Genomic DNA, 26,896 nt, shown 5'->3' on the forward strand with positions numbered 1-26,896 from the left:
CAACAGCTGAAAAATCTTGCGGCAGTTATAAAACACATAGAACAAAAAAAGATATATGATTTTGCAGACTAACATACCGCCTAAAAGGCTGGCAAAACAAAAGTTTACACACTACTGATTCTGAAATAGTCGCAAAATATTAAAACATTTGTTGAAGGTCTAGCTTTAATGAAATATAAAAGATTCATTATACTTCTTCATACATTATACTTTGTTATTCATTATACTACTTTATTATAACCAATATTAAGTTAACCAAGTGCTATTAACATTCGATAGACTGATCAAATGAAATAAACAATGAAAAGTGAGTATGTCATGTCGTGTAACTCGGTCACCTACTGAAATTTACAAATTTACAGTGTAAAGAACAATAAGGTCTAGCAGTTTACTGACCGTGTTGCAATCTAACATTTTGAGATATGTTATTAATTGCTTAGAGCATCCAACAACTGCGTTTTTTGTGAGCATAGTTGTATTGTAATGCCAATTTTTTCAACTACCAATTAGGTTTAGTGGACGGAGGCGACTAGCAAACACACTTTACCATAAAGTTCTCATATTAAACATTAAATAAAAGCCAAGGTTAAGACCTGGGAATCGTACCCAGTACCATAATGCATTTTAGCTTTGCGTGTCTAGCCTCTAACCTCTCGGCTATCGTGGCACCTTGTAGTGGTCATAGATTGATGGAATCTAAAAGACTACTCAAAGACATTATGGAGCTCGGTTTTTCAATAATTATTGAGCACATTAAATTTAAAGACCATGTTACATCTGTCACTCAGTCCAAGGTATTAGGAGATATCAGAATATGCCTTAAATTTGAATCAAGAGTGAGTTTTTATAGACAAACAGCAATCTATTTAATTGATTCCAATGTGATTTTATTATGAATTTTAATTTACAAAATACCATCTCATTTTTAGCAATGAAGTTGATAGTAATACATATTTTACTTTGAACTAATATTTTTGTTTAATAATATCATTAAAAGGCAGCCACCAGTGCATACGCATCTAGCTCCGCCGAACTTGTTCACACTATTTTAATCATTTAGAAAAGCCACAAACAAAATGATCAAGTTTATTTATTAAAATTGCTTAAATGTACAGAATTGGTGCAAGGAGCATCAATCAAATTAATATTTACTCTTTAAATACAAAACATATATTAAATAGGTATTTTTAACATAAAAGTGTTGTACTAAGCGAATAAAAAACACTAATGGGTCTCCTCATGGGTACGTTAAGAAGACTCCTTAATTTATACACTGTTAAGTGATTTTGGAAGTTAAATAAAAAAATTGAAAAGAAATAATAACCTTCATAAACAATAGTTTTACTAGCCTTCTTTATCAGAATATATTATTCACTGATAGTATTCAATATGTTAAACGAAAGCAACATGTTTAAAAGGAAATGAATACATACGAAATAATACAAAAACATAAATTGTATTTAGTGTAGAGCACAGTTTAAACAGTAACTACTGAAGTGAAAATAATTACTAGAGTTGCGTTTAGAGGGTATGTCTGACTATGTGAATGAAGGTCCTCAGAATGTTTCTAAGTTCTTGCTGTTCATGAGAATAATATATTTAATTTAAAAGACTTTTGGCCTTAGTTTTTCACCAAAGATTGTTACTTAAAAGAAAGAAAATTAAAATACAGCAACAGTAACTAAACTAGCTCAATGGTCTCCGTACACTTTGGAAGAATTGGATCCATGCTTACCTTACCACCCAACCTCGAGGACCAGTACCTTAGATTTTTTAGGGTGCTTGCCCCTTAGGAAGTGGCCTTCACCATGGCTGTACAGTTCTTCCTTTCCTTTAAGCAGTAGAGCTTCTAACTCGTCCAGGAAGCTGTCGATGACTCCCTGCTGTCGAGTTCGTCCGCCACCACTCCTTAAATATAAACTCGGCTGCCACTTCACCACCAACCTGGCCGAAACTGAGACCATGTCTCGTTTGTTTGCTGATCAAGACCTCCTAAGAAGAATACAGAAGAGTTACATGAACTATACTAATTCGAAAGGAAAAGACGTTTACTCTGCAGTAAAATGTTTCAGGGCTTGCATATAGAAAATATCGCTGCACTAATAGATTGACACTGCCTCGATTAACAAGAACGTTTTTACAAATTAACGTACAACTTGCGACAGTATTGGCCTTATTCATAAATACCGTGTCGTCTACTGAGTCCCAAAGCGACGAAAGGTTTAATTTGGATTAAATTAGCACAATAAATTTAATCATGTCCTCTAAGTTATTATTAATAAGATATATTATTGATATCGTCTTTTTAAATTATTTTGAGCAAATACACATACACAAATTTATAAGATACTTTTTGAGACACAAAAGAGCTGATAAAACGGATATTTACGCGCAAATTCAAAATAGCAAAGACAAAAATCCAGTAAATCGGTTAAATTCACTGTGCAACATTTATAAAAGATCACTATTTTGAAATGCCCCGCCGATTTTTATTTACTTCTTTTGGATTTAGTGATAATAGCAAAATATTTTTTCTATTAATGAAAGTATAAATATAGTTGCAGATGGAAACAAGCGAATACGAGGAGAATGGACGCAGGTAATATAACTTATCCAGAAGTATCAAATTTCCAATAACTCCTACAGACTCAGCAACAGCTGACTCAAATTCCTAAACCTCTTTATCTTAATTCCAAATTAACAACTACTAGCATTACAACTGAGATCAGTAAAACAGGTGTTGACTACTAATCTCTTTGAATAATGGTTTTGGTTAATGATGTGTTTCCCTTACGCCTTTAACACCCATAGCAATATGTTAACATCTAACTATTCCATTTGTCGCATATCGACTCAGAAGACGACACGGTTTAATGAATAAGGCAATACTTTACGATAATTTGGAATAACTTCCTTATTAATCGAAGCGAACACTGCAATAAGCTGTTTGTGCAGCGATATTTTCAATATCTAACTGCAAACTCTCAAAAAGTTTTATTTTAGATTGAACACTTTCCTTTCGGACTAGCGTAGTCCATATTGAGGGCGCCGTCCTTTGGAGGAGTTTAGTCCCAGGGCATCAGCCATTAATACGGCAATGATTTATTTGTCGCATGGCTTTTTCAGCGTATTCTAGTGCTGTGCCTTCCATATTTTTCCTTAGCTAAATGTCGCCAACTATCTTTTAAGTAATAATATTTGGTGGAAATGATAAGCCAATTTTGATAGATGGGAGGATGTAACCCCTCCTGGTCTGTAGCAAAGATATTGATTTAATTAGCAACAGATTTATGTTATAAAATTAGAATCTACCTAACAACATTTATTAAGAAATTTTAATGTTTGCCAATTAGGTATTTTCTAATTTTCTTTTCTTTTCGCTGGTTAAGTAAGATGTAAGAGAATGAGCAGGTTGCTCGGATCGTAATAAATATAGTGCTTATAAAAATATGATCAAGTACTGCAGCACATATAATGTTGAGCGAAAATTGAATTCTTATATTGTGAAGAGTATAAGACACTTTTCATGTAAAAAGGCCGATTCAACTTTTGATAAATAAACCAGACACTAACGTTAGAATTTAGAATTCTATGAGGGTACAATGACGTCGTTGGAGTTCCTGCAGTGCATTTCTAACATCTTGTCTTCTTGGTATAAGGAGAAAAAAACAAAATTTCGCTTAGAATCGTCAATTTATATATCGCATTCCTTTAGGAGAACGTAGCCTAATCACTACAGAACAGACAACAATTAGAATAAGTAGGTTCTCGCTCCTCGAAACTACTACATACAAATAAAAATGTTTATACAGTGCTATGATCTGTGCATATTCTGGCTAAGAAAAATGCAAGTTGCACTCTAGACGAATCTGTACAGCCAACGGATTTGACGTTCAAGCTACATTCTAGAAACTATAACTTCAGATAAGACAATGCGTGGGTGAGTCCTAGGTGTTTAGGCGTCCTCATTAACAATCTCCTAAAATGGTGAATTTTGCAGCAAGTGCAAGGAAAATGATAGATTCTGGCTGTTCAGGTTTGAGAAATAAATCTTTTATTATTGTTGAATGCAAACAATACTGAATCAGGAACTGAAGATTGGATATTGCAGATAGCAGACACCTAAATCAAAGAAAAATCAAAGAAAAAAATAATTAAAACTTACAGTGAAAATATGTTTTATTTTTGAAACATATAACGTATTTTACTTTTCGCTTATTAAATACTTGAATATTTTGCTCAAGAAAAAGCATTTTCTCGTACTACTGTAAAAACCATCTGTAATAAGATTGTTACTTATGAAAATAAATTAAAACATCGATAGAAGAAACGACATATTAAATTTAACACAAAATTTAAGATAGCTCTACCCACATTCGGATCGATAACAATTTACATATTACACTTCGCAAATATACCAATCATTAGGGCGTATCCATCCAACATTCTTCCACTAAACGAATATAAAGAATTATTATTACTTGCAATTATTCGCAACAATAAAAATATATAATATGCAAGGTTTACAATCGTAATATAGGGGAAAAGAATTATTTAAAATTACACAATAGTATATTTTACTGCAGAAAAGGGGTTGTATTTTCAACTGGAAAATATTGATCTACAACTAACAGTATGTTTTCATTTTCTTAACTTATTTAAAAGGGGATAAAAAAGGAACTTAACCAAGTTTGAGAATGTGAAGAATACGTAATGTTCCAGGCCTAGTATTATTGTAGGAAAATACTTCTTTACTTATTTGTTTACCAGGGTTTTAGTTTTTTAGATCGTAAGAAATATTTATCTGAATTAGTGAATCTATGTGGTGAATGAATTATTTATTAACAAAAATATCCTAGCAATCCTACTTTTAGGTTACTACTGCTTGTTTCATTTCACATACATAATTTTAAATATCCAGCCATACGTGGAACTTATTAGAAGTTAATCGGTACGATGAGTGAAAACCGGCCTGAAGTGGGACAGTGTTTAGGTTGAACCAACATGACAGCTAGAAAAGGCGAAAAGCAGAATAGTGGTTTAGGAAATGGAATAGAAGAGTATGACAAATGTATGGTAGAGATAACGGTAAAGTCGACAATTTTGACATTTCTACTTCTTTCTGTGAAAGTTGTAAAAGTAATTAGCGTTTTACACAAAATTTCAAAGAGATAAAGTTTATTGAATAATGTATCAGATAAGAATTGATGTATTCAATTATTTAAAAATAAAAAAATAAGTACTTTTGGCGAACTTATATCACAAAGAAATTGGTAATATTCATTTAACAAATTTAAGATGTCACAGTTCATTTGAATTAAAGCAACTTAAAGTGTAAAGATAAATGTCTCAATAGGGCAGCAAAAAAGATACTAAAAAGAATGGCTTGAGATGTAAGTTAAATAGGATGAGTAAAGTTAAATAATTATAACTATAAAAATAACTTGCTAAAAGTCAAGTAGCCATCCTTGCTAAATATCTATTAAATTCCGCAATGAACTGAGCACGGCTTGTTACACATACTGTGTCCAAAGAATTCACATAGTTATAGGATCTGAATAAACTAAAACCAAACGCATATTTGTAATAAATAAGTGTGAACCTGGCATGATTACTACGGGCCCATATTCAGTATTGCTTTGAATGGTGAACATACCTTAAGAAAGTTATCTGGTTACATAGTTGATAGGCACGAATATTAATCATTCTATTCACTTTATTAATTTCCCTTAGCATCATTTAGTTTCATAAAAACTAAATTATTATCAGAGTTTAAATATTTAATTAAGTATTTTCGCATTTTAAATTTTCCATATTAAGAATGAATCATGTATATGATTAAAACTAAACATTAAAATATTTATGGTAAATAAAACGTAATAAATTCTTTTTTAACACACGCACAATACTTAGGCTAGACTTTTTTTCATTTAGAATCTAAAAATGAGATATTGTACTAAATAAAATTTAAAGTCATTTACTTTTCTACAAATAGTTGACAACAAACATTCAAAACGAGCAAGAAAAAAAGGTATGTAGAAATTTCAAAGGAAAATTTCCTGTAAAAAAGAATTAATAATTCGGTGTAAAAGATCAGTTTAAGAGAAGTAATTGCAATACAATGGTTGCCACTAGCGAGAATAATAGCGCATCGAGGATCATTGTGGACAGATGCCTTGGGACATTGACAGAGGGCTGTTGTACCAAATACAACTGGACGCTGACAAACTAGAATAATATAGGCAAGCGTCAACAATAGATCGGGTTTACAGATAATCCAGCATCATCAGCATTACACGGCCAACAGCTTAGAAACCATTTAAATGGCTCAACAATTTATAAACACTAAACAAAGAAGATTTGGTGTACATCAAAAGTTGTAAAATGTCCAGCCAAATTTAGACACAATGGAATAGGAAGAAAATAATTATCAACAATTTTTGACGTTCAAAACTTTGACTAGAATTTTCACTGAATAGTTTCTGTGTTATCTTCAAAATTTGGAAGAGAAACTTGGTTTTAATTATGATTAAATTCAAAATAAAAGGAAATAAAAATAATTCCAATTCAATTAAATATGGTAGTAGAAACCATTTAGCATTTTTTTAGTCAATTGGGAATTACATTGTTAAATTCGAAGGGCTTGTTCTTCACTTTTATTCAACGAACTGCAAGAAATCATTTACGCTCATCTTTGATTCTAACAGACAAGGCTCTTTACTATTAAATGGGAGTAGAACATCAAAAGTACAATTTGTAGTTCTTCTAAGTGAAGCAGATATAATGCTCTATGCGAACTTCCAGAATTCATCACTTCAACTGCCCTTTCAAATGGTCATACCTATAAGTTCTTGGACTGCTTTAAATTCGAAAGAATTTTGTGGTTTGTGCATTCACAGAAAGTATCAATGAGTAAACCACGAACTGTTCTTTCAGATACCTTCCGATCAGAAGACCGACATGGATGTTTTGATCTCAATAAAAGAACAGAATGTGGAATATGTTTGATGGTTGAAGAGAAACTGGCCACTAAGTCTTCGATTTAACGACCTCTTCTAATGGTAATAAATCATTGTGAAGACAGTTCGGTCCAGATATATCTTGTTACCATATTTACCCACAAACCCTTCATGATTGATTGGCTGAAAACGTTTATAGGTTTGGAATGTACCTACGGACGCGCTTAAAATATGTGTTATAGTCTGAATTTAGTAAATCATATCGCCACCCACATATTAAAAGTTTAAAAAACAAAGTTTCTTTCTATACCTAAAACGTAAAACCTCCTGCGTTGGAATCAGTCTTCTCTCCTTCGAGTAGGACATTTTCTTACTGAAACTGAAACAGTTTCATTCTGTAAATTCTACTTTGGGTCCTAAACTGTCTACAATTGAAACTTTCTATCCCTTTTTCAGACAAATCGGGCTCTACATTCCTGGTTTTCTCTTTAGAACTTAATTCAAACAAAGAAAGTTAAAAAAATAAACAAAATCGAAGCAAAAGTTACAACAATAATTTATCATGGTAACATCACTCGTACGATGTTTCCAAAACTTCGATACCACTCAAAATTTTACAAATGCATTTAAGTACATTTAAGTAAAGCTTTCAGTAACTTTAAATCACGCAAATTCTTTTTTTAAACAAAAGCTTTTTTGAAAAGCTGATAAAATTATGAAATTTTCAAAAACCGCTCATTGAATTTTAATTCAAAATTATTCTTCAAGGGCAGTGAATACAGAGTGCCAATTTAATTTTCAGAAATGACGTAGATATAGTTAAAATTGATGAAAACGTGGTTGGGTCCATAAAAATTTATAAGAAAAAAGAAAAAAGCTTGTCAGAGTATACATTATGAAATTCACAATAGTATTTTTTAATAACATCCAGAAAAATAATTTCTTACAGCATCAATATTTCTGGCATGACTTTAATAAAGCACATAACGGGCGCAAGGTTTTTTATACAAAATATATTTGTGTTTTATACAACACATAAAAAGAAAACTAATTTTTTTTTTTTTTTATCCATTTTTCATAAGTTACAGCAAAACCTGTATTTGAGAGAAAGATAGGGACCGCATAAAAACGTTACATGTAGAAAAATGTCAAAACTTTGCGAAATAGCGAGAAACTGCTTTCAAAACAAAATAAATAATTAAATCACCATGGTAACAATTTAAAAAAATTTAATTCATTTTAATCATGGAGAAATTTTCAAAATGTACAAGATTCAAAACTACTCGTCTCCGCCCAAAACGTGCATATTCATGTAATGAACTGGTTCGAAATCGATTTTGTCACTTAAAGGTACGTATTAGAGTTGATTAATTTTTTGTTACCTTGTAGTCGGTGAAAAGTTTCTGCGACGGCGGTCGTTTGTTCTATCGGCTGCTTCTAAACGTCAGATGTACACGATCGAAGCACTTTTTGGAATTTCAAACTTCTTTCAGAATTGTTTATCTACTTTAAGAAAATCCTCTTCCAATCTGCTGTAAAGCTGGATCCCTGCAGATCTCTGTCGTAGAGTCTGGATCTTCTTGTCTGTCTTCATAATCTGTTATTGATAATGTCACTATCATTCATGGCTTCCTCCTTAATCATTTCGACAAGATCATTTTCACTTGTCCTCAGATGTTATGTGCTAGCACGACGATTTCTGATGACAACGTGGATGTGTTTTCGGTTTCATTCTTATTGATCACACATTCAGGCTTTCCAGTACGAATTTAAAGTGCTGTTTTATTTGAAAAAATGCTGCAAAATTGTATTTAACGGGATCAGTGAAATTGTTGATATACATAACGTAGAATATTATTTTATTTATTTATTTAAAAAAATCGTATCATTTAAGTAGTAAAATAAATATTATAATATCATTTATGTGATTATAAATTATATAAAATAATTTATTTAAAAAAATCTGTTAATAATGACATCATCAAAATAAGAGCATAAAAAAAATAAATTAGCAAATACAATAACAATAGTCAATTACTGCAGAATTCAATATTTATTTTCACCTTCAAATCCGAATCCCTAAATTGTTATAAAATTGTTTTTGCGGGAAATTTTCTTTTAAGAGACAGAATTAAGTGGAAAAGATTTTTATTAATAAGTTGGCAACTGAAATAAGAATGAACTGGTCTCTTTGAATTAATTTTTAATTAGAATATGGGCTTAAAAATGGGCTGTTTTTTCAAATAACTAATTCTCCTCTTTACTGAGAATAAACGAACACAATGATTAAAGTAAATATTATTAATAACAAATCCACATCAATGATAAATAAATACTATTATATAAACAAAACTTAATAAACTATGAGTTGGCGAATTTGGTATTAATTTTAAGTTTAAGAATTCTCAGTTCCTTCATAACCAAGACAAAGAGAAAGTTTTCACAAATAACTGATGGGCTCAAATTTAAAAATTGAGGAAATCGTTCGGAACTTAGATTTATTTGTGCTGATTTTATTAATTAGCGAAATAATTATTGAATCATATTCTCTCTCTAGAATTCATCTTTTCATTAAAAGACTTACATGAATTATTAGATTAAAGAGACCAGTAATGATATGAGCATTTTTAGTTAAACCTAATAACCACAACATACCTTTGGCCATCATCTGTGAAAGCGTAATCACCCAGTATGAGATCTCTCAGACGATATCTTGGTGGTAACGGTATAAGTTCTTGTGGCAGATCAACGGGTAAGGACATGGCCCGCAAGACTGAACCGCGGCGGCAAAAAACAGTCCGCGTTAGACAGTACTGAGTGAGGGCGGTGCCAACAGGTGGCCTTGTAGGGCGCAGGGCTGTCCCAATGAACTGGCAATATGTAGAGCAACTGCGAACACCGTAACAGTTAAGAGTAAAGGCGACAAAATATGAAAATAATATATATTAATTATATATATACTGAATGGCACAAAATGAAGTGCGGATAACCAGAAACCAAATTGTTCACGGTTATTGTTGTTTAAGCAACAAACTTAATCTACATATTTACTGAAACAATCCTTTAACTATTTTAAATCAATCACTTGATATCAGTTCTCACATAAAATCAAAGCCCCATCACACAGATCTTTTTGACTTCGTAGCAATGCAAAAATAATACGAATGAATTAGCATCGTAGTGAATTTCACAGACTTGGCAGTTTAACAAACTAGTTTTCTGAAACTCTCCGATCATTAGTGCACTTATCAATTTTCCTTTTGATTCTATTTTTGCTGAAGGGTGTGGATAATGAACTGAAGCATTTTTAGATAAGATGAAGTAAAATTCTAAAATTTTAAATCAGAATTATGTGTATGAAACCAATCATTTGCTTTATATTGTGGAAACTGAGCGTTATTCTGTTGTTAAGTTAGGACAGCCCTTACGTTCGCCAAGATCTTTAAATACTAACCGCAAGCTTAAATTAAATTTAAATCTTTAATGATAATTTGTACATTTCACAGTGGGAAGATAGTGCAGATAAAAACCATAGAACAACTGAAAGAAAATAAGAAAACAAAAGAAGGTATTCAAGATCAGTTTCCGAGATAACTTCTTTCGAGACTAGAAGAATTGGGTCTTCAGAATGGATCTTTTCTGTTGAAAATCAAATAACCCAAAAACCAACAAGATCTATTGAAAATAAGGAAAACAAAAAATTATTTAGGGCGTGAATCCAAAACAGGAATATTATGGAAATAAAATTAGCAAAGTAATAGTGAAAATATAAAATATTGTACGGCTGAAACCATTTAGGGCTTTAGCACCACTAATGGCCTACATAAAAACAGAGTTTTTTTAATATATTTGTTTTTAATTTATGAATAATACAATCCATGGAAAGAATATTATGTCTTAAACGTTAGCCTTGATGAAGAAACTTTGGATCGTGATTGTAAGACAGTCTAACCCACCAAAATGACTTCAAACACGCCAAAAAGTAATTATGTTAATCTAGAACTGAGTGTGTCCACATTGGTTCAGATATTTTGATTGTTAGTGTTGCAATTGATTAGTTTTAGAGTTCACTAAAAATTAAAATGAGAAATTAAAAACAGATAAAAATCTGGAAATTTTATAATATGAACACTTTTGACATTATAATTGAATTAGGTTGATCTGAAATATAGAAGTAATTCATTTGAAATAATATGAAATATAGAAGAATTAAGATGAAATTGGCTGCATGATGAAAACCCAATGCCAATAAAATCGTACTAAGGATTTATTACAACCAAATTAAAATATTTGTTTAACGACAAGAAAAAAACATGGTAATAGGTGAATTTTTAAATATAATTCTACGACAGAACAATATGAAGAGGTATTTACAGTATAGTATTCACATACATAGTGTACTAACTTATTAATTTTACTAATTGCGTAAACTAATAATAAAAAATAATTATTACATATTTCTGTGATTGAAAACATACTACTAGTGGGGCAGAAACCGTCCTGGATTGGGAGTGCCGGATCTATGACAAAAAGTACGGATAGTCACGAAATTTTCATATGTAGATATACATAGTATTATATTAAAATATGAGCTTAAGCTAACAGTTGCGGGTTTAAGCCCGCCTGAACAATATGTTTTACTTTACAGCCACTTCCACAAGCTAATTGAGCCATTAAATAATTTTTTATCATTCATTTCATCAATCGAAATTTCAAATCCTTGTACAGGATTTAATTTCTACTTATATAAAATACTAACTTTAAAAGCATTCCTTCAATCCATAAAATAAAGTTTAATTTAACAAAATTATCTTTTTAGAAGTAAATAGATCTTAAAATACAATCTAACTCACAACTTGAAATCTAAGATCATGAAAGAGATGGAATATAATTATAATAATTGTATTCGTAAAGTTCCAGATTGGTAAGGATAAATTATTTACAATAATTATAAGTCGCATTGCAAGTGACTAAATTTTATTTTAATTATAGTGTGACAGTTCATTAGCGCACAAAACTTTTCAATTTACTGCCGACAACACTAACTCGATAAAAACTACACAATCTTGTTACCAACAACACCATCCATCACGGTCAGACAGCTGCAGAAGCTCTTCAAAAATAAAAAGAGGAACATCTAAGTGCGTCTATCTGGTGCTCGAAACCATTACTACTAAGGTGATTTCCATTGCACTAACCTGAATTAATCACCTCTGTTGTTAGTGAACTACAGTAAATCATTCTCAGGATTGGAAAAAAAAATCATTTCTAAAAAAGTTCTTTATCTTTACTACGAACAAAGAAATTATATATTAAGGGTAATTCACAACTCAATTATCTTCCATTATCAGGAACTGTTTGGAGCTTTACCTCTTTAAAAAGTAGTTCTAAGATCCAAATTAGGCAGAATAAGTGTCACAATTTTGTTACCAAAATTATATTTGACTACCATATCCAATTTTTCTGAACATATTCAGCACAATAATTACATGAAAGCACCCAGAAATTTTCTTTTTTTACCTGAAGCTAAAAGTATGATTTCAGATAGTGGTAACCAGTACACCTGCAGATCCTCTCGTAAATGCCATAACCAAAAATTTACAGGGAGCAAGTAGATCCTTCAGACCCTGCTGGAACACTGCTGACTAACGAGTTTTTCCTAACGGCTCTCTAGATGGCAATCAATGAAACTGAAGCGTTAAAGGTGCTTCAACTTCACTCTTTTGGATTTTCGAGATTTCGCAATTGAACTGGCGACTGATAGATACAAACCCGTTGTTACATTAAAGAAATTTTGTATTATACTGATTATTTTTTGTTAATGACGTAGGTTTTTCCTTCAATTTTACCCCTACTTAATTTGTAAATGTATTTTTTTGTCATCACTGCTTTTGTGTGGATGTTAGATTATAACTATTTTTGCTGTAAATTACAATTTGTGTAAGAAATTAATTTGAACAATTATCAATGTATCTGAGTACTACAACTCTGTAAGATAAATTTAGGTAAGCAATGCAAATGTATTTAATTTTGTGTTATAATTAGAAATTTGTCCCAAATTTCTTCAATGCTATTGTTTTTGGTTCGGGTCAGCTATCTGTTCGATTTTTCTACAGAAGTGATAGTTCACTACTATACAAAAATACTACCAATAAATCGAAGTAATAAATTTTAAATCGGCATTTTCTGTCCTCAAATCAATTCTTCGATCTTACTGATGATTTAATGAATCAAAATTCCTTTTCATATTGCCGATGTACACAGAAACAAACAATCAAACTAAATTATATAGGGCGTTCTAAATTCGACCTGTAACAACATTATTAGGTTGATAAGTCCTCTAAGCCGATTCGAACTCTTTCCTTTTTGATATTAAGTTTGCAGCCACTTGTCAATAAAAATTAATCTAGAATAATTGTAAAAGAAAAGGTAAGATTTCAATTTTATCCCGATAAATATTGTTGTTTATATAAATCTATTCACCTTTTATTTTAATGTCCAACTCTTTCCTTTGCCGACAAAGATTTTCATGTGTCCTAACAGGGAAGTTCATATTTTTGATTAATTGAAGAAATATTAAGAGTTAATAGACGGGGTAAAATTAATACTTTTATTAACATTAATATTTCACTAGCATTAATATTATTATTTTCTTCAAAACATTTATTTCGTTTTTGACGTAAGTTTGTAAGTTTGAAGGAAGAATTCTTGATTATTTTGTTCATTTTAAATGTTTTAATTTGCTTGTTGCAACAACCGTTGCGGTGGTAAATTCCAATAAAAGACTAAAAATAATAAATTTTAAAACCTCACATTTACTTTTTGTAAGAATTTGTAGATAAATGGATAGTTATAATGAATTTGCTATTAATAATAATTTATATTTAACTCATTTACTATTACTCAATTTAGTGCAAATAAAAAAATAAATAATAAACCAGAAAAGTAATTTTAGGAGCAACGAAGTTGCATGGAAATTATTTCTAATCTTAAAGACACAAGATGAAAGAAAGAAATTTAGTAAAAAGGTAATATGGACCTTTCTGTAATTTCTGGAAAGATTCCAAATTGTAAATTAATATAGTTTGCTTTTAGTTTTGTGAAAACTAGTAAAGAAAGAAAATCAACAAAACAATATTGAGGGAATTCAGTAGGCTGTTAAGCTCGGCCGACTTACTAAGCAGGTCTACTATTCACACTTAATAAACATACTGTTCGGTTTCTTCTAAACCTCCTGCTTCGGTTTAGAAAATAATAATTATGAAAAAATAATAGTTCATTAAAACTCTTTAATTTCTATCAATTATCTGATTAATTACCCGCAATAAAATGTTTTTTTTTTTTTTTTATCAGAACTGGATAGGCTAAATGAGATTTTAGCAGTTAGATAAAGATCTAGCGATGAAAATGGGCGGCAACTAACCAGAAATAAATAGTTCCAACTACAATAAGTGGAAAGAGTTCCGGCACCTAACCAAAAATTATTTAAAAAAAAATTGGAATAAGAAAACAATGTAATTAATTGCTAAAGCAAGATGAAATAAGTTGTCAAGACATGAGAAAAGTTGAGGAGAAAATCAAGAAGATGATTCAAGGCAAACAAGTATTTCTCTCATCTCCGGCACGAAATATTGCCAATTTTGCTACATTGTTATTCGCCTCAAATTGTCTTCATTGATCCATAATTGACTTTGAGCACAAAAAATTAACCAATCACCATTTAATCACTGGGCAATATTCGCAATCATGTTTAACGATTTAAAACTTCGCACGATCTTGTTGATTTATTGGTTTGTAGACCAAAAAGGCGATCACATTTTACGATTTTAAGTACAAACTACGCCAAATTAGGGAATTCAAGATGTCATAAGATTAATCGTGTATTTGGCTTTTCAGACAATCTTCTGGTGTAAGTATTTCAAAATTTATACTCTATTGCATAAATAGAATAAATGTTTCAAACACATGTAATACTTCAAACATATACGTAGTGTATACAATATAATGAATTATGTAAACAAAATTATAAAACGCATTTTACAAAAACATCACTAAAAATGGTAAACATATTAAGAAAAGTCCTTCTTCGATTGGATGATTTTCTAAATTTGAATTTGAATTTATATAGTTCGGTGAACAATTTTTCACCAGAGATGGAATAGTACATTAAATTGAGAAATGACAGCATTAAAGTCAGCCTCTCCCCAAGCATAACCCAAAATAGATATTCCAAAGAGAATAATTTAAATAAATGGTATAGAACTGCGTGCACGTAATTAGTTGTAAGAGTTTAAAGAAAACCGTTTTCGAGAGAAAGCTAAAATCTAAAAACTCTGTTCATTAAAGTGATAGTTCTGGATGGCAGGATCTAAAACAGGAACCTCAGCTGAATATACCAATTAGTTTGTAGAATTACAGGCTTTTGAAAAATACTAACCGAATAGTCCAAATATGTACTGACATAGATGGATGAAAACACATCAAATTTGAAAAAAAAAACACACTTTTATTTTAGACCCTGATTTTCACATGATTGCAATACAATCCTTTCTTAGCCTAGTAAGAAAATATAAAGCATAATAATAGCTAAGATAATATCGGTGAGACAGTCTATAATGTGTGGCTGTTTCTAGCTGGGAAATATGGGGTACCAAGGTTTAGTTCCCTATTTGGTTTGTTAAATCCGAGTCTTTATTCCAAGGACCTAATAGCTAATCAAGTAAATATTACACAAAGACAAGAATGAATGTCAAGTACCAAAAATAAAATAATTAAATTATGTTGGAAATGTAGGCGAACGTAAACCAAAATATCCAGTTTGAAGAAATATAACCCCAAACAGCGATATCCATCAGATCCGTATTTAGTAATGTACCTGTTTGAATTCATTATATGAAGATGCGAAGAAAAACAAAATGAAAACAAACGAACTAAAGAGAAAGTTCCACTTTATATTACAACTTCCTTTTTACACGATGTGGGTGGGTGTCAAATAAGGAAGATCATCTTACGGCCTCCACTTAGCGTGGTTTACTTGTGCGGCAGACTCTAGTGAAGATAAATGATGCTCCAAGAATCATCACGCCTTTTCTGCTGCAATTATTAAAATAATGGAGCTATTTCACTTTTCTGTTTTGTTTTTAATGTGACCTTTAGTGGTTACTGTTCACAACTCGGCAATACATAACGAAGTAACTGTCTAAAAAAAAAATATTACAACCTTCTATTAAAGATAAGAATTAAAAAAGTTCAACTGAAAGTTTATTTTCTTGTGAATGTATATGAAAGTTGCTCACGGGATTGAAGACACTAACATTCTGAAATTAAATATACAATAGTATCATCGACAATCCCAGCCGAAACATTTTAAGGCAAATTAGTTTGCGACCAAGTGTGTTTAGAAAAATATGCTGGCCAACAATTTGGTCGACTTAAAACAAAGTTGCAAGTACAAAGCTGCTGTATCTCTGGCTGTCAGGCAATAGGCTAGGAAAGATTTGACACTATCAGTTCTTTTTATGAAGAAGTTGTTCTTTCTGTCCTCGCACACTCAGTAAACCACACTACATATATCTGGCAACTGGATTTGATTCACATTTTTGTACTTATTCAGGTTGCGACGGTTCTGGAACTTTGGAAGTGAATCGGTGAGACAGTCTATAATGTGTGGCTGTTTCTAGCTGGGAAATATGGGGTACCAAGGTTTAGTTCCCTATTTGGTTTGTTAAATCCGAGTCTTTATTCCAAGGACCTAAGCCATAGATGGACCACAACTAAAGTTAAGACAAAAGTTGGAATTGAAGTGGCTATCCGGTGGACTAAGAGATTTGTGTTTTTACAAAGAACCTGATCGTAAATTGAGATTGAAAAGTACAATATATTTCAATAGTTTATTGGATTTTCAAATTGTGTTGCAGTTTTGACCCTGCAGCTCAAACCCTGCTAAGAGGATGACGGTGGGGCAATATGAGAACTCCTGAACATATTTTACACTTAAAATATTAAGAGAGCTTAACTTTAGCTGAGATCTTTCTAACAGACTGTATTTCAATGCCAATCCTACAAAATAGCTAGTGACAAGATAACGTAATGCTAATAATAACTGATCTCTTTTCAGAAATGCCAGATGCTATTCACATTGTATTCTTGTTAAGTAATGTGTTTGGAAAATATTGTTTTTTAATTCATACTGTCACTACATGAAATGTCATTATTTCTGCTCGATTATCGGCTTACTTCATTAGCCTATATAGTTTTAGACCCTGGTAGATTTGGCTTCACGCTAATTTGATTACTTTACGGTCTACAATTGACACATCAACTTTGGAAAAACACTTTTATTTTGGAACCAGGGGTCTCTAAAACGGATACTTCTGGTAACTGACTTTGACAAGATTGCAATACATTCCTTTCTTAGCCTAGTAAGAAAATATAAAACCAAATAATAGTTAATCAATCAAGTGAACATTTCACAAAGTCAAAGATCAAAGATAGTGTAGAAGTAGTCTTATCAAATTTCAAGTTTGGCTGCATTATTTTGTCTAAATTAAAGATTAAACGTGATAAAGGCTAAAATAAGAAAAGTTGGTGTGGGCTATTAGCGTCTGCGTTTACCACACTCGCTCCTCTGTCATCTTACTGAGGCTAATCCCGTCCCCTAATGCAACTTTTAGGTTTACACTTGTAATGTGTTCCCGCAACTCTGAGTCGACCAATAGCCTCTACTACCATCCATAACAAATGACCCGTCAAACAACTATTACAGGGCAAAAAGTAATTTATCGCCCCTCACTACAAACAATTAACTATTATACATTTCTCGTGAATACAATTACAACCCTTCATACTTCAAGACTACGCACAAACAGATGACTTTTTTTTTCTTCTAAGATTAAAGAAAATTGGAAATAACAGCAACCTTTTCTTGATCTGAAGAGGTTTTTAAAGGTTCTGCGCTTTTTCGTTCAATAAAGCCTCATTAAACTTTATTCAAGAATATATTTATTCTATACGAGGATTTATAATGTACTCCCAATTACCTCTTCTGGCTAAATAGAACCATTTTACTCACACAATGAACCTTCGTTTACAACCCCTCCACTATCTCTTTGAGATCAAAATTTTCCAATTGGTTGGAAATATAGGTTCTGTACTTAAGGTCATGGTTAATCGAAATAAGAATTCCAAGAAGCTATAGTGTGTGTAACTAACCAAAGCTCTCCTATTTGGCTCAAAGAGGCACCTAGAGATTCTAAAAAGGTTGAAAGTATGAGAAAGAGTAGTGCTTGTGGAATACAAAGAGATATCTGGGATAACCTTCTTACATGCTTAATTTAATGTCTTCTGAATTAATTTTATACCTCTACTTTCCGGCTAATACCCACTCACACAAATATATATATATCGTATAAACTTATATACGTATATATGTGTACATAAACTACATATAAATCAGAGGCGTCGAAATCTGAGGTCACATTAGCATCAGGGGCTTAACATTTGACTTGGTACCAAATTAGATATCATTCATTGGTGAAGATGGCCGAAGTTCAGAGCTTACTGATAGCTCATTTCCAACCAATTATAGTACCTACATGCAGCAGGTCTCAGAACTGAGAAGTCTCACTCATTAAATAGCGGCTCAAAACCACTAAACTGAAACTACGGCATAAGAATCATCTTGAAAATGTTTAAATATAGTTTAATCTGCAGAATTAACTCAAACTTCAGTGAAAACAAAAACCTGGTCCTGACGTAACTATCATGGTAACATATTGTAATTAATTCCTTTTCCATAATAAATACAAATTCTAACAATCTGGTGATTCATATTAAGATTACAGATTTCAAAATTAAAATTAAAATTATAATTTTATAAAAACTTGCGCCTCGTAAAAAATTGTAATTAACTGAAATCCTTCATAAAACTCAGTGATTTTCATTCGTACACCCACCAAAAAAAAAAGAAGTCTATTAATTTCAAATTATTACTACTTAATGTTCTTATTACTTTTTCTTTATAAATTTACTTCCTTTTTATTTTAGCGGAAGCTATTAATGTAATGGCTGTGAATTTTATTTTCCTTTACTGAAATGTAATAGCCAAATTCATTTTCATCTTAATATTTTTTATTATTGATTAATTCATTAGTTTATTTTGATAACCAACCTTAGGTAGACGGCGTTAGCGATGCCTTTGAACTATGCTGGAATCTAAATTTGCATGTTAACTTCTAAAATAGTACTTCTTCTTGAGATTATTTTTTGTTAATTTAAGCCGTGTGAACGTCTGATAACTATTATTAAGATTATTAGTAATCTTCGGCTTCCTTTCTTTGTCGTATCAACCTTTATAAAAATAATAAAAACTCCAATAATCAAGCTGATAAAATGGAAATTCATTAAATTAATTATTTATTAAATCATTAATGGAATGATAAAAGAAAACAAAAATCTATGTTTCAAAAATCCATTTAATTATTTATGACATAAAATCGGGTGTTACCACTCTTTGGACTTTCTCTCACCTGATTGGCCTTATTTTTTTAAAAAAAAAAAAATTTCAGCAATATTATAAAAACCACACATTCCAGGTTTTTCTTATAATTGAAGGTTATTTGCTTTTCGCAACACTTGAAAGCAATTCAATTTTCTAGGAAATATTTTCTAAGAGGTTGTAGAAAAAAAAATTCACAAGGACTTCCCCCCAAATTGCATAAAATTATTCCGTTAACATTCCCATTAACTTAAATACCAGAATCGCGACCTTCATTTGGGTCTAACTTAGCATGCAAACTGGACTGGTAATTTTATAGAAGTACTTTAGATAAAGTAAACTGTGGCAGTAACGGTTTAGAGTAAACCGTTGTAACCATAACTGTAATGAATAAGCCGAAACACAATGAAGGATTAATACAATAAGCTAAAAGAAACGAGTCCAAATGATGCGATTTGCATAAGAAATAAAGAGCCCCCAAGTGCATGCAAGAAGGAACTAAGTGTGATGCGCAGTTCGAGAGGCAGCGATACTGCCACCATATCGCACCATTAAGAGATAACTGTGAATAATGGATTAACCCAAATGCAGTCTACTATTCGCAGAGTGCATATAAAAAATGATATTCCGTACTTAAAGGACATTGCATTTTCTTGTAGGTAAATCATTTGAAGGCGAAATCCAAGAAGTTTAATATGTGAATAGATGAGTACTGTTTAATGTAGGGCAGTTACAAAGTACCAAACATTTTAAGTGCTTAAAAAATTGAAAAAATAATTATTATCATTCAATTAATTCGTAAAATGTATTTATTCACGACTGGAAGAAAATCAATTTGCAATTTGCGGTATTTTACTCAAAACATAAACAAACTAAACTAAACAATAAACACACCATTTATTTATGATAAAGGTCAGTTTTTATAGAAACGTGTTGAAGTAAAAATTGCGAGAAATTTAACACAGTTTCAACAGGAAATTGTCAACATTTTGTGTAAAGTGCACTTTCTTTAACCTTAAATATATTGCATACTTTAATATGATTTTTACACTGAGATAAATACAAAAAAGCTTAATTAACTACCGGGAAATAAGATAGCTAGTCTGCCATGTGATTGCTGACGCTATCTTAAATAAAAATGTTGCCCAGGTGCAGAAATTTAAAAATTACAAATAGCCAATATTCCATTTCTGTGAACATTCTCCCTAAAGGGTATCAAAATAAAATTAAACATGCTTGTGTATGAGAATGAACTAATTGAGCTTCACAAGCCACAAGAGTTGTTGCGTACTCTAATTTTATTGAAACATAGAACTTATATTGGCTTCAATAACAGGTTCACTGCAGTACAATGATCTGTTTAAAAATATGTGCTGCAGGTACGATATTCAGGGCGGCAGTAAAATCAATGTTCTCTGAAAAAAAGTTTTATTCAAAAGTGACAGATTAGATTGTGGAGAATAAGGAAAATGTAAAATGGGTAAAAAGCGAGTTAGAGGTCTTTGATTGTAAACTATTTTGCCGCTAGTTTGGCCAAAACCCAAATAGTGGCTCAAAGCAACTATTTCTCCAGGTAGATTCTTTTAACAAGACATTTCTTTTTGGCGACATATTGAAACTTATCAATATACCAAACGCGGAAGTGCATTTTTCAAATATGGCTCTTCATCTTACACTTTAGCAGCATCCTCTCTTAGGTAAATTAAGTTAAAAAAAAAAAATGAGCCAAATTCACTGAGTAATCTAAATATGACCTAGGAAAGAATTCTGTTGTTTTTTTTTTAAAGAATATTCCTCAAAACTGACCTGATAATTTGTATTGTGACAGAGCCAGAGTCGTTTATTGCCAATGCGCATTTTATTTTGTCAATGAATCTGTAAAAATATTGGGTGGTCATTCATTGATCTGATTGAAAAAAGAAAAGTGATCAATTTTTGAGGGAGTAATGAGTGAAATGAAAAAGATATTATTTAATAGAATTTATTGGAAACACATTAAAGATATTTAAAACTGGTATTTTATTGTGATTGACCACTTAATATCTAATCTTTGGAAATATCAAATGAATAATTCTAACAAATATTCATAAAAAGATAAACATCGTTCTTTCCTTCAAATTTCCAAAATTCTTTTCTCCTTCTCTTACATTGGTTAAGTAATAGATACAAATGTACATATGTAAAACATGGAATGGATATTAAAATTAATAAAACTAACTAAAACAAAGAAACTAAATTCAATTTTATATAAATATATAGCATACAATGAAGGTGTATGTTTTGTTAGTAAAATATTTCTTAATAAAAATAATAACAAATTAACAAAATTATTGGTAATCAAAAAATAGGATGTAACTTACTTATTGTAAAATATAAGTAAATTTAAAAATATAAAATTTACATATTTTACAGTTATACATATTGTACAGAAAGAGATTGTCCAAAATTAGTAGCTTAAGTTCAAAGGAAGTGTGATGGTCTATTATGGAAACAGCAAAGATCCATCTCTTTTACATCGGGAAACTAAATTTAGTTATTTTATAACATTTTACAACAATCAGGCAAGAATACAACCCAGAGCTGAAAAAATAGGAGCATGAGTAGTAAATATTATATTATATAATTATTACAGACAGCATCAGCCATTTCCTATATAATATGTTTTTCATAATTGTGCACATTAATCTTTAATAAAAATATATTACTATTATAATATTATTAATTGTTTAGGATATGCAGTGCATCAAGTTATATCTCTTTCCAAAACAACAGGGCTCTTACAGATGCCAGATACAATAAGAACATTAATTTTGTAATTAATAATGTAATAATGTAATCTTTAAAAGAATCAATCAGCCCATGGGCATTTTCCACTCCATATTTTTTCGATAAACGCTCCTTCCTACAATATCAATCTTGAAATGAATACGAATTACTTCCTGTTCAAGAAATTAGATGAAAGGTCTGTAATGAAACTTTTTAAAAAAAGTTCGGAATCACCGAGCACAAACATTTTGTCTCCGAGTTTCCAATGAAATAGGTTCAGTTCGAGAAATTGGAATAACATATTTGGATTGTAAATTGTTTTGTATAAATGCAATGGAAACCACATTTTAAGAAGAACGAAATGAACTACTAATTTTCATTAAAAAAAAAAGATAAGATACTTTGAATAATAACAATTATGTTTTACCAGCCAACTGCTTTAATTAAGACATTACTCTTACTAAAATCACGTCAAACAACTGCTAATAATTAACTCCTTACACTACAATCGTATTAAATACAAACAGCCAATGGGATGGATCGCTTGAATGTATTCAGTTCCAAGTATGCAAATATAATACATACATATCTTACAAAAACTAGACAATACGTTCTCAACACTACAATTTTTTTTATTCTGGTTTTAAAATCCTGTTTATTTTTTGTTTAATATACTAGGCATATATATTATAATCATTAATAAATTATAAATTTTGTCTTTATAAGAATTTAATACAATATTTAATAAAAATTAAATAATTCTTACGATCAGTCTATAAATTTGAAACTTTTATTTTTGATTATCGATATTTTTGCTATCATTAATTTAGCATGAGAAAGTCTCTCAGACAATAACGGAAGATATAGTTATTATCATTATCAATTTATCAAGTATACAAATAATTACTCGAACATGTACTTAAAAAAGTCTTTCTTTTATTAAGTATATAAGGTTATTTTAATCACGAAATATTTGAGCTAATGATTGATATTCTCCTGTAATTTAGTATATATTAAGGCAGGGGCTTTAGAAATTTAAGCTTCGATTTATTTAGCGTACAGTTTCAGTTGGCAATTGTATGTATAGATTTTTAATTAAGCTCTAACACTTTTCATCTCTAGAGATATTTTATAAGCACTAAAAAAAAATCTTTTTTCTTTAAACACTGAACCCCGATAAGTTTGAAAATGTCTTTCAAACAACCGACAGAGAATCGCTCACAAATCTAATTATAGAAATATCCACAACCATATCTGGACAAAGAATTTTAAATATCTTAACTGCACATTTTCGATGAGCAAGAAGCTTTGTAGGCGAAATATATTGCCAAATGTATTTAAAAGAGCTCATCCATAGTATTTATATTCCAATAAAAGATTTAGATAATATCTGAATAAATATTTTCAGAATAATTGAACCCTTAAGTTGGAAAAAATGTTCTCCTTTAAAAAGTAAAAAAGATCAGAAGATTTTTCTAATGAAACTGGGCAAATATTGTGAAAGTGTAATTATAATCATGGATCAGTATTCTAATATTTTTAATTAATCTGGGGATTTTCAGAATAATTAATTTTCGATCATTAAACTTTAATAGTCAGTTGTGAAGGGTAATGTTGATATTTTTTTTTGCCTATTAAAGTATCCGTATGTGGAATAACTTTTAACAAATCTGAATGAAATTCCAAAAGCTTCTTAATAAATTATAATAAAATAATTTTATTTGCCATTTCAATTTTTTTTTATTTTCAAAAATTTCCAGACTATTTAAACGATGTTTATCTATCACTCAGAATTAGGCAATTGCAAAAAGTTCAGATTTATTGAAAATTGTGGTTAAGGTCCGCAGTGAGCTGAATAAAATAAGTAATATTATTAGATTTCATTCAAGATAAAGGGAAATAGGTTTTCCACTTAAAAGTTTATTAGACTGATAATTTCCAAAACAGGAATAGTTATTAAATAGATGAATTACATTAGTTACATTTTTGAAATACCAAAACTTATGTCGCAATACAATTTTTAACCATAATTTACGTCAAATAAGAATAGTTATGACTTAATTAAGAGAACATTTAAATTAAAACATAAAAAATCACAAAAACTGGTATTTCTGCCGGATTTTGACGAGATTAAAATTTACATAATTACAAAAAAAAAGGTCTAGATTCAATGAATGGTAATGACGTTGAATTGTGAATATAAACAAATGATAGAAATTATTCAGGACGATTAATATCAACAATTTTGCACAAGGCTTCTTCCTATCGGAAATAAATAACCTAATGTTCACTTATAGCCGAATACTAAAAAGTGAAATCATTAATACAAACAAATCCTGAAACAAAATCAAACCGGCGCGAGGCCTTCGGACGGCGATTATTATTACCCCTCCGTAACAGAACCGAGACATGAAAAAGTCCCTCACTGTTCTCCTGAAATTATTTTCAAGCTCCTTATTTCTTAGGTCCCTCACCGACTCACAGCAAAGCAGGTGTGCTATCGGTTGGATTTAGCTAGGAGGTAAACTGTTGCTATAAACAACCAACATTTGATTAAAGAATCAAATTGGCCATGTATAAACTTATTGGCTTTATGGGACACTTTTTATAAAACGTTCTTCCCATTCATGTTCTTATTCAATTGTCGTTCATCTTTAATATAATTGTCAGAATCTGACAAAATGATTTGTCAATCTTTAGAAAAGATACTTACAAAATAAGATAAGCTATAAAAATTGACTAAAAAGAGTAACTATTTGTGCAAATGTTTTTGGTATTTTTTGAACATAAATCAGATGATCTCAGCTGATCATCCTACATTCTCTAGTACTGTATTTTGTTTATTTATTTATTTATTTTTTTTTAAAAAGAATACTTGAACTAAAGCTAAGGTCATTTAAGATGAAAGGTAAAAAATTAAACAGCAATATTTAGGGTCGAAGAACATTAGCAGTGAATTGACCGAAAATATTGCCACGAGGTTTATAGTTGGCAACAATAACCACCTGGCCGGATTTTCCTTTAGCTCGTCCTACGCCGATCTCTTTAGTATCACGCCAAACCATCTGGGTGAAATGACCTGTAATCATCGTGCGACATATTTTAATAAAAACCCAAAATTTGGTAAAAAAAAAAAAAATGCAACGACAAAAAACATTGCTCAAGAGCAACATATACTCATAGAGATATACACAATATATTGTATAGAAACACAGTATTCAACGTAAAATTATCCTTGTGATCTCACAAGCAAATCAAAGCAACTCCCCGCTCATATCAAACCAAACGGAATCGGTATCATACACCAAATATTTTATTATTCACTCAAAAAATTAAAGTTTTATTAGTTACTTTCTGATTTCCCTTCTTAGGCCAGACAAAAAGCTACTAATTGATTTATGAAACAATACATCATGGTTAAAGGAATATTTCAATATTTTTGCATACTAATCAATTCTGACATTAAATAATCATTTTGGTAACTGAAGCTTATTGTTTCTTTCCTGGAGCCTGCTACAGCTCATTGCCATGCCAAAAATAAAAAAAAATAAGAAGTTAAAAATAACTTATGAGGGCAACGAATTAGAAAAATAAGCGGAATAAACACATTATTAATAATAATAATAAATAAAGCCTCTATTCCAAAATTATATATTAATACATTACAGAAATATCTTCTTTTTTTTATATATATAAATACCAAAACAAAATACTAATATAATAAATTAACTTTTGACTGTAAATTAAATAAATAAAGAATAAAATAAAACACAAATTCTATCTCTACTCTTTTGCTTATTCAATGGAGACCATTTAGTAACACTGTTTATTCAGGTGTTTCTAGCTCGAGACACGTGTCCCGTTTACCACCACTTGAGCTTTTTTGGCGTATGCACTACTTGGTAAAAAGGTAGCCCTGCTCTCTGTTTTCCTTACTTTATATTTCAATTTAATATTCAGAATACTTCTTTCCATAGCTCGTTGCGTGCTACTCAGCTGCTGTTCATTTCTTCAATGGACCGAGTCTGCGACCCGTACAGAAGGGAGGAAATTATACAGGCATTAAACACCTTCCTCTTGGTTACCATATTCAAATTAGATTTGAAAATGTGCCTCATGGACTGAGACTTTCTCCAACTGATAGAAATCCTTCTGTTAATTTCCTCTGTAGTTTTATTCCTTACAGAGATCAGTTGTCCCAAGTACACCACATTTTCTACCCAATCTACTTTCTCTCTATTCAAATTAATACATTTTTCCGGGCCGTTCGATATCAGCTTTGTGTTTTTGGCATCTCGTAGTTCCTGTTTAATCTAGAAGTTCCTTTATTATAATGAATAATTCGTCCACTGAAGAAGCGAAAAAAACAAAATCTGCGAACCTCAAGATGGTTCAACTTGCCTCCATTAGTATTTATACCAACCTCTTCCTAGTTTAAACCGCTACAAAAATTTCGAATTTGTGAATTATACCCACATCTTGCACGAGGATAAACTCTTATTTTGTTTTCGCAACTTTCATCTGATAATTGCCAAGTTAATAGGAATAGGAATGCAGTAGGAACTAACTATTCTGAATTGATGTTGTTGGCAAAAGCGTATTAGCTTCCATTTTGGGAGCAAAAAATAACCTGATAAATACAAATCAGAAAACATTAAGAAATACATAAATGCTT

At 30.7% G+C, this 26,896-nt stretch overlaps 1 protein-coding gene and 1 long non-coding RNA gene across 4 annotated transcripts in view; one reads left to right on the forward strand and one right to left on the reverse strand.

Annotated features, from left to right (window-relative positions):
- The first annotated feature begins 8,125 nt into the window (after positions 1-8,125).
- On the forward strand, positions 8,126-12,742 carry LOC141449189 (uncharacterized). Its single transcript, XR_012455386.1, has 4 exons — positions 8,126-8,309; positions 10,466-11,883; positions 11,952-12,137; positions 12,504-12,742. It is a non-coding gene; the product is annotated as an uncharacterized lncRNA (long non-coding RNA).
- Positions 12,743-21,420: 8,678 nt separating this feature from the next.
- Positions 21,421-26,896, reverse strand: part of LOC141449200 (uncharacterized) — a 180,490-nt gene continuing 175,014 nt past the window's right edge. For all 3 annotated transcript variants that reach the window (XM_074118376.1, XM_074118375.1, XM_074118377.1), the window contains one exon: positions 21,421-25,300. In XM_074118376.1, coding sequence (XP_073974477.1) covers positions 25,152-25,300 — 149 coding nt within the window. In that variant the 3' untranslated portion in view covers positions 21,421-25,151. The remainder of the gene's footprint in view (positions 25,301-26,896) is intronic.

The sequence above is a fragment of the Rhodnius prolixus genome, unplaced genomic scaffold (assembly GCF_049639745.1).
Source record: "Rhodnius prolixus isolate KJV_2025 unplaced genomic scaffold, Rpr scaffold_2, whole genome shotgun sequence".
NCBI classification, from domain to species: Eukaryota; Metazoa; Arthropoda; class Insecta; order Hemiptera; family Reduviidae; genus Rhodnius; species Rhodnius prolixus.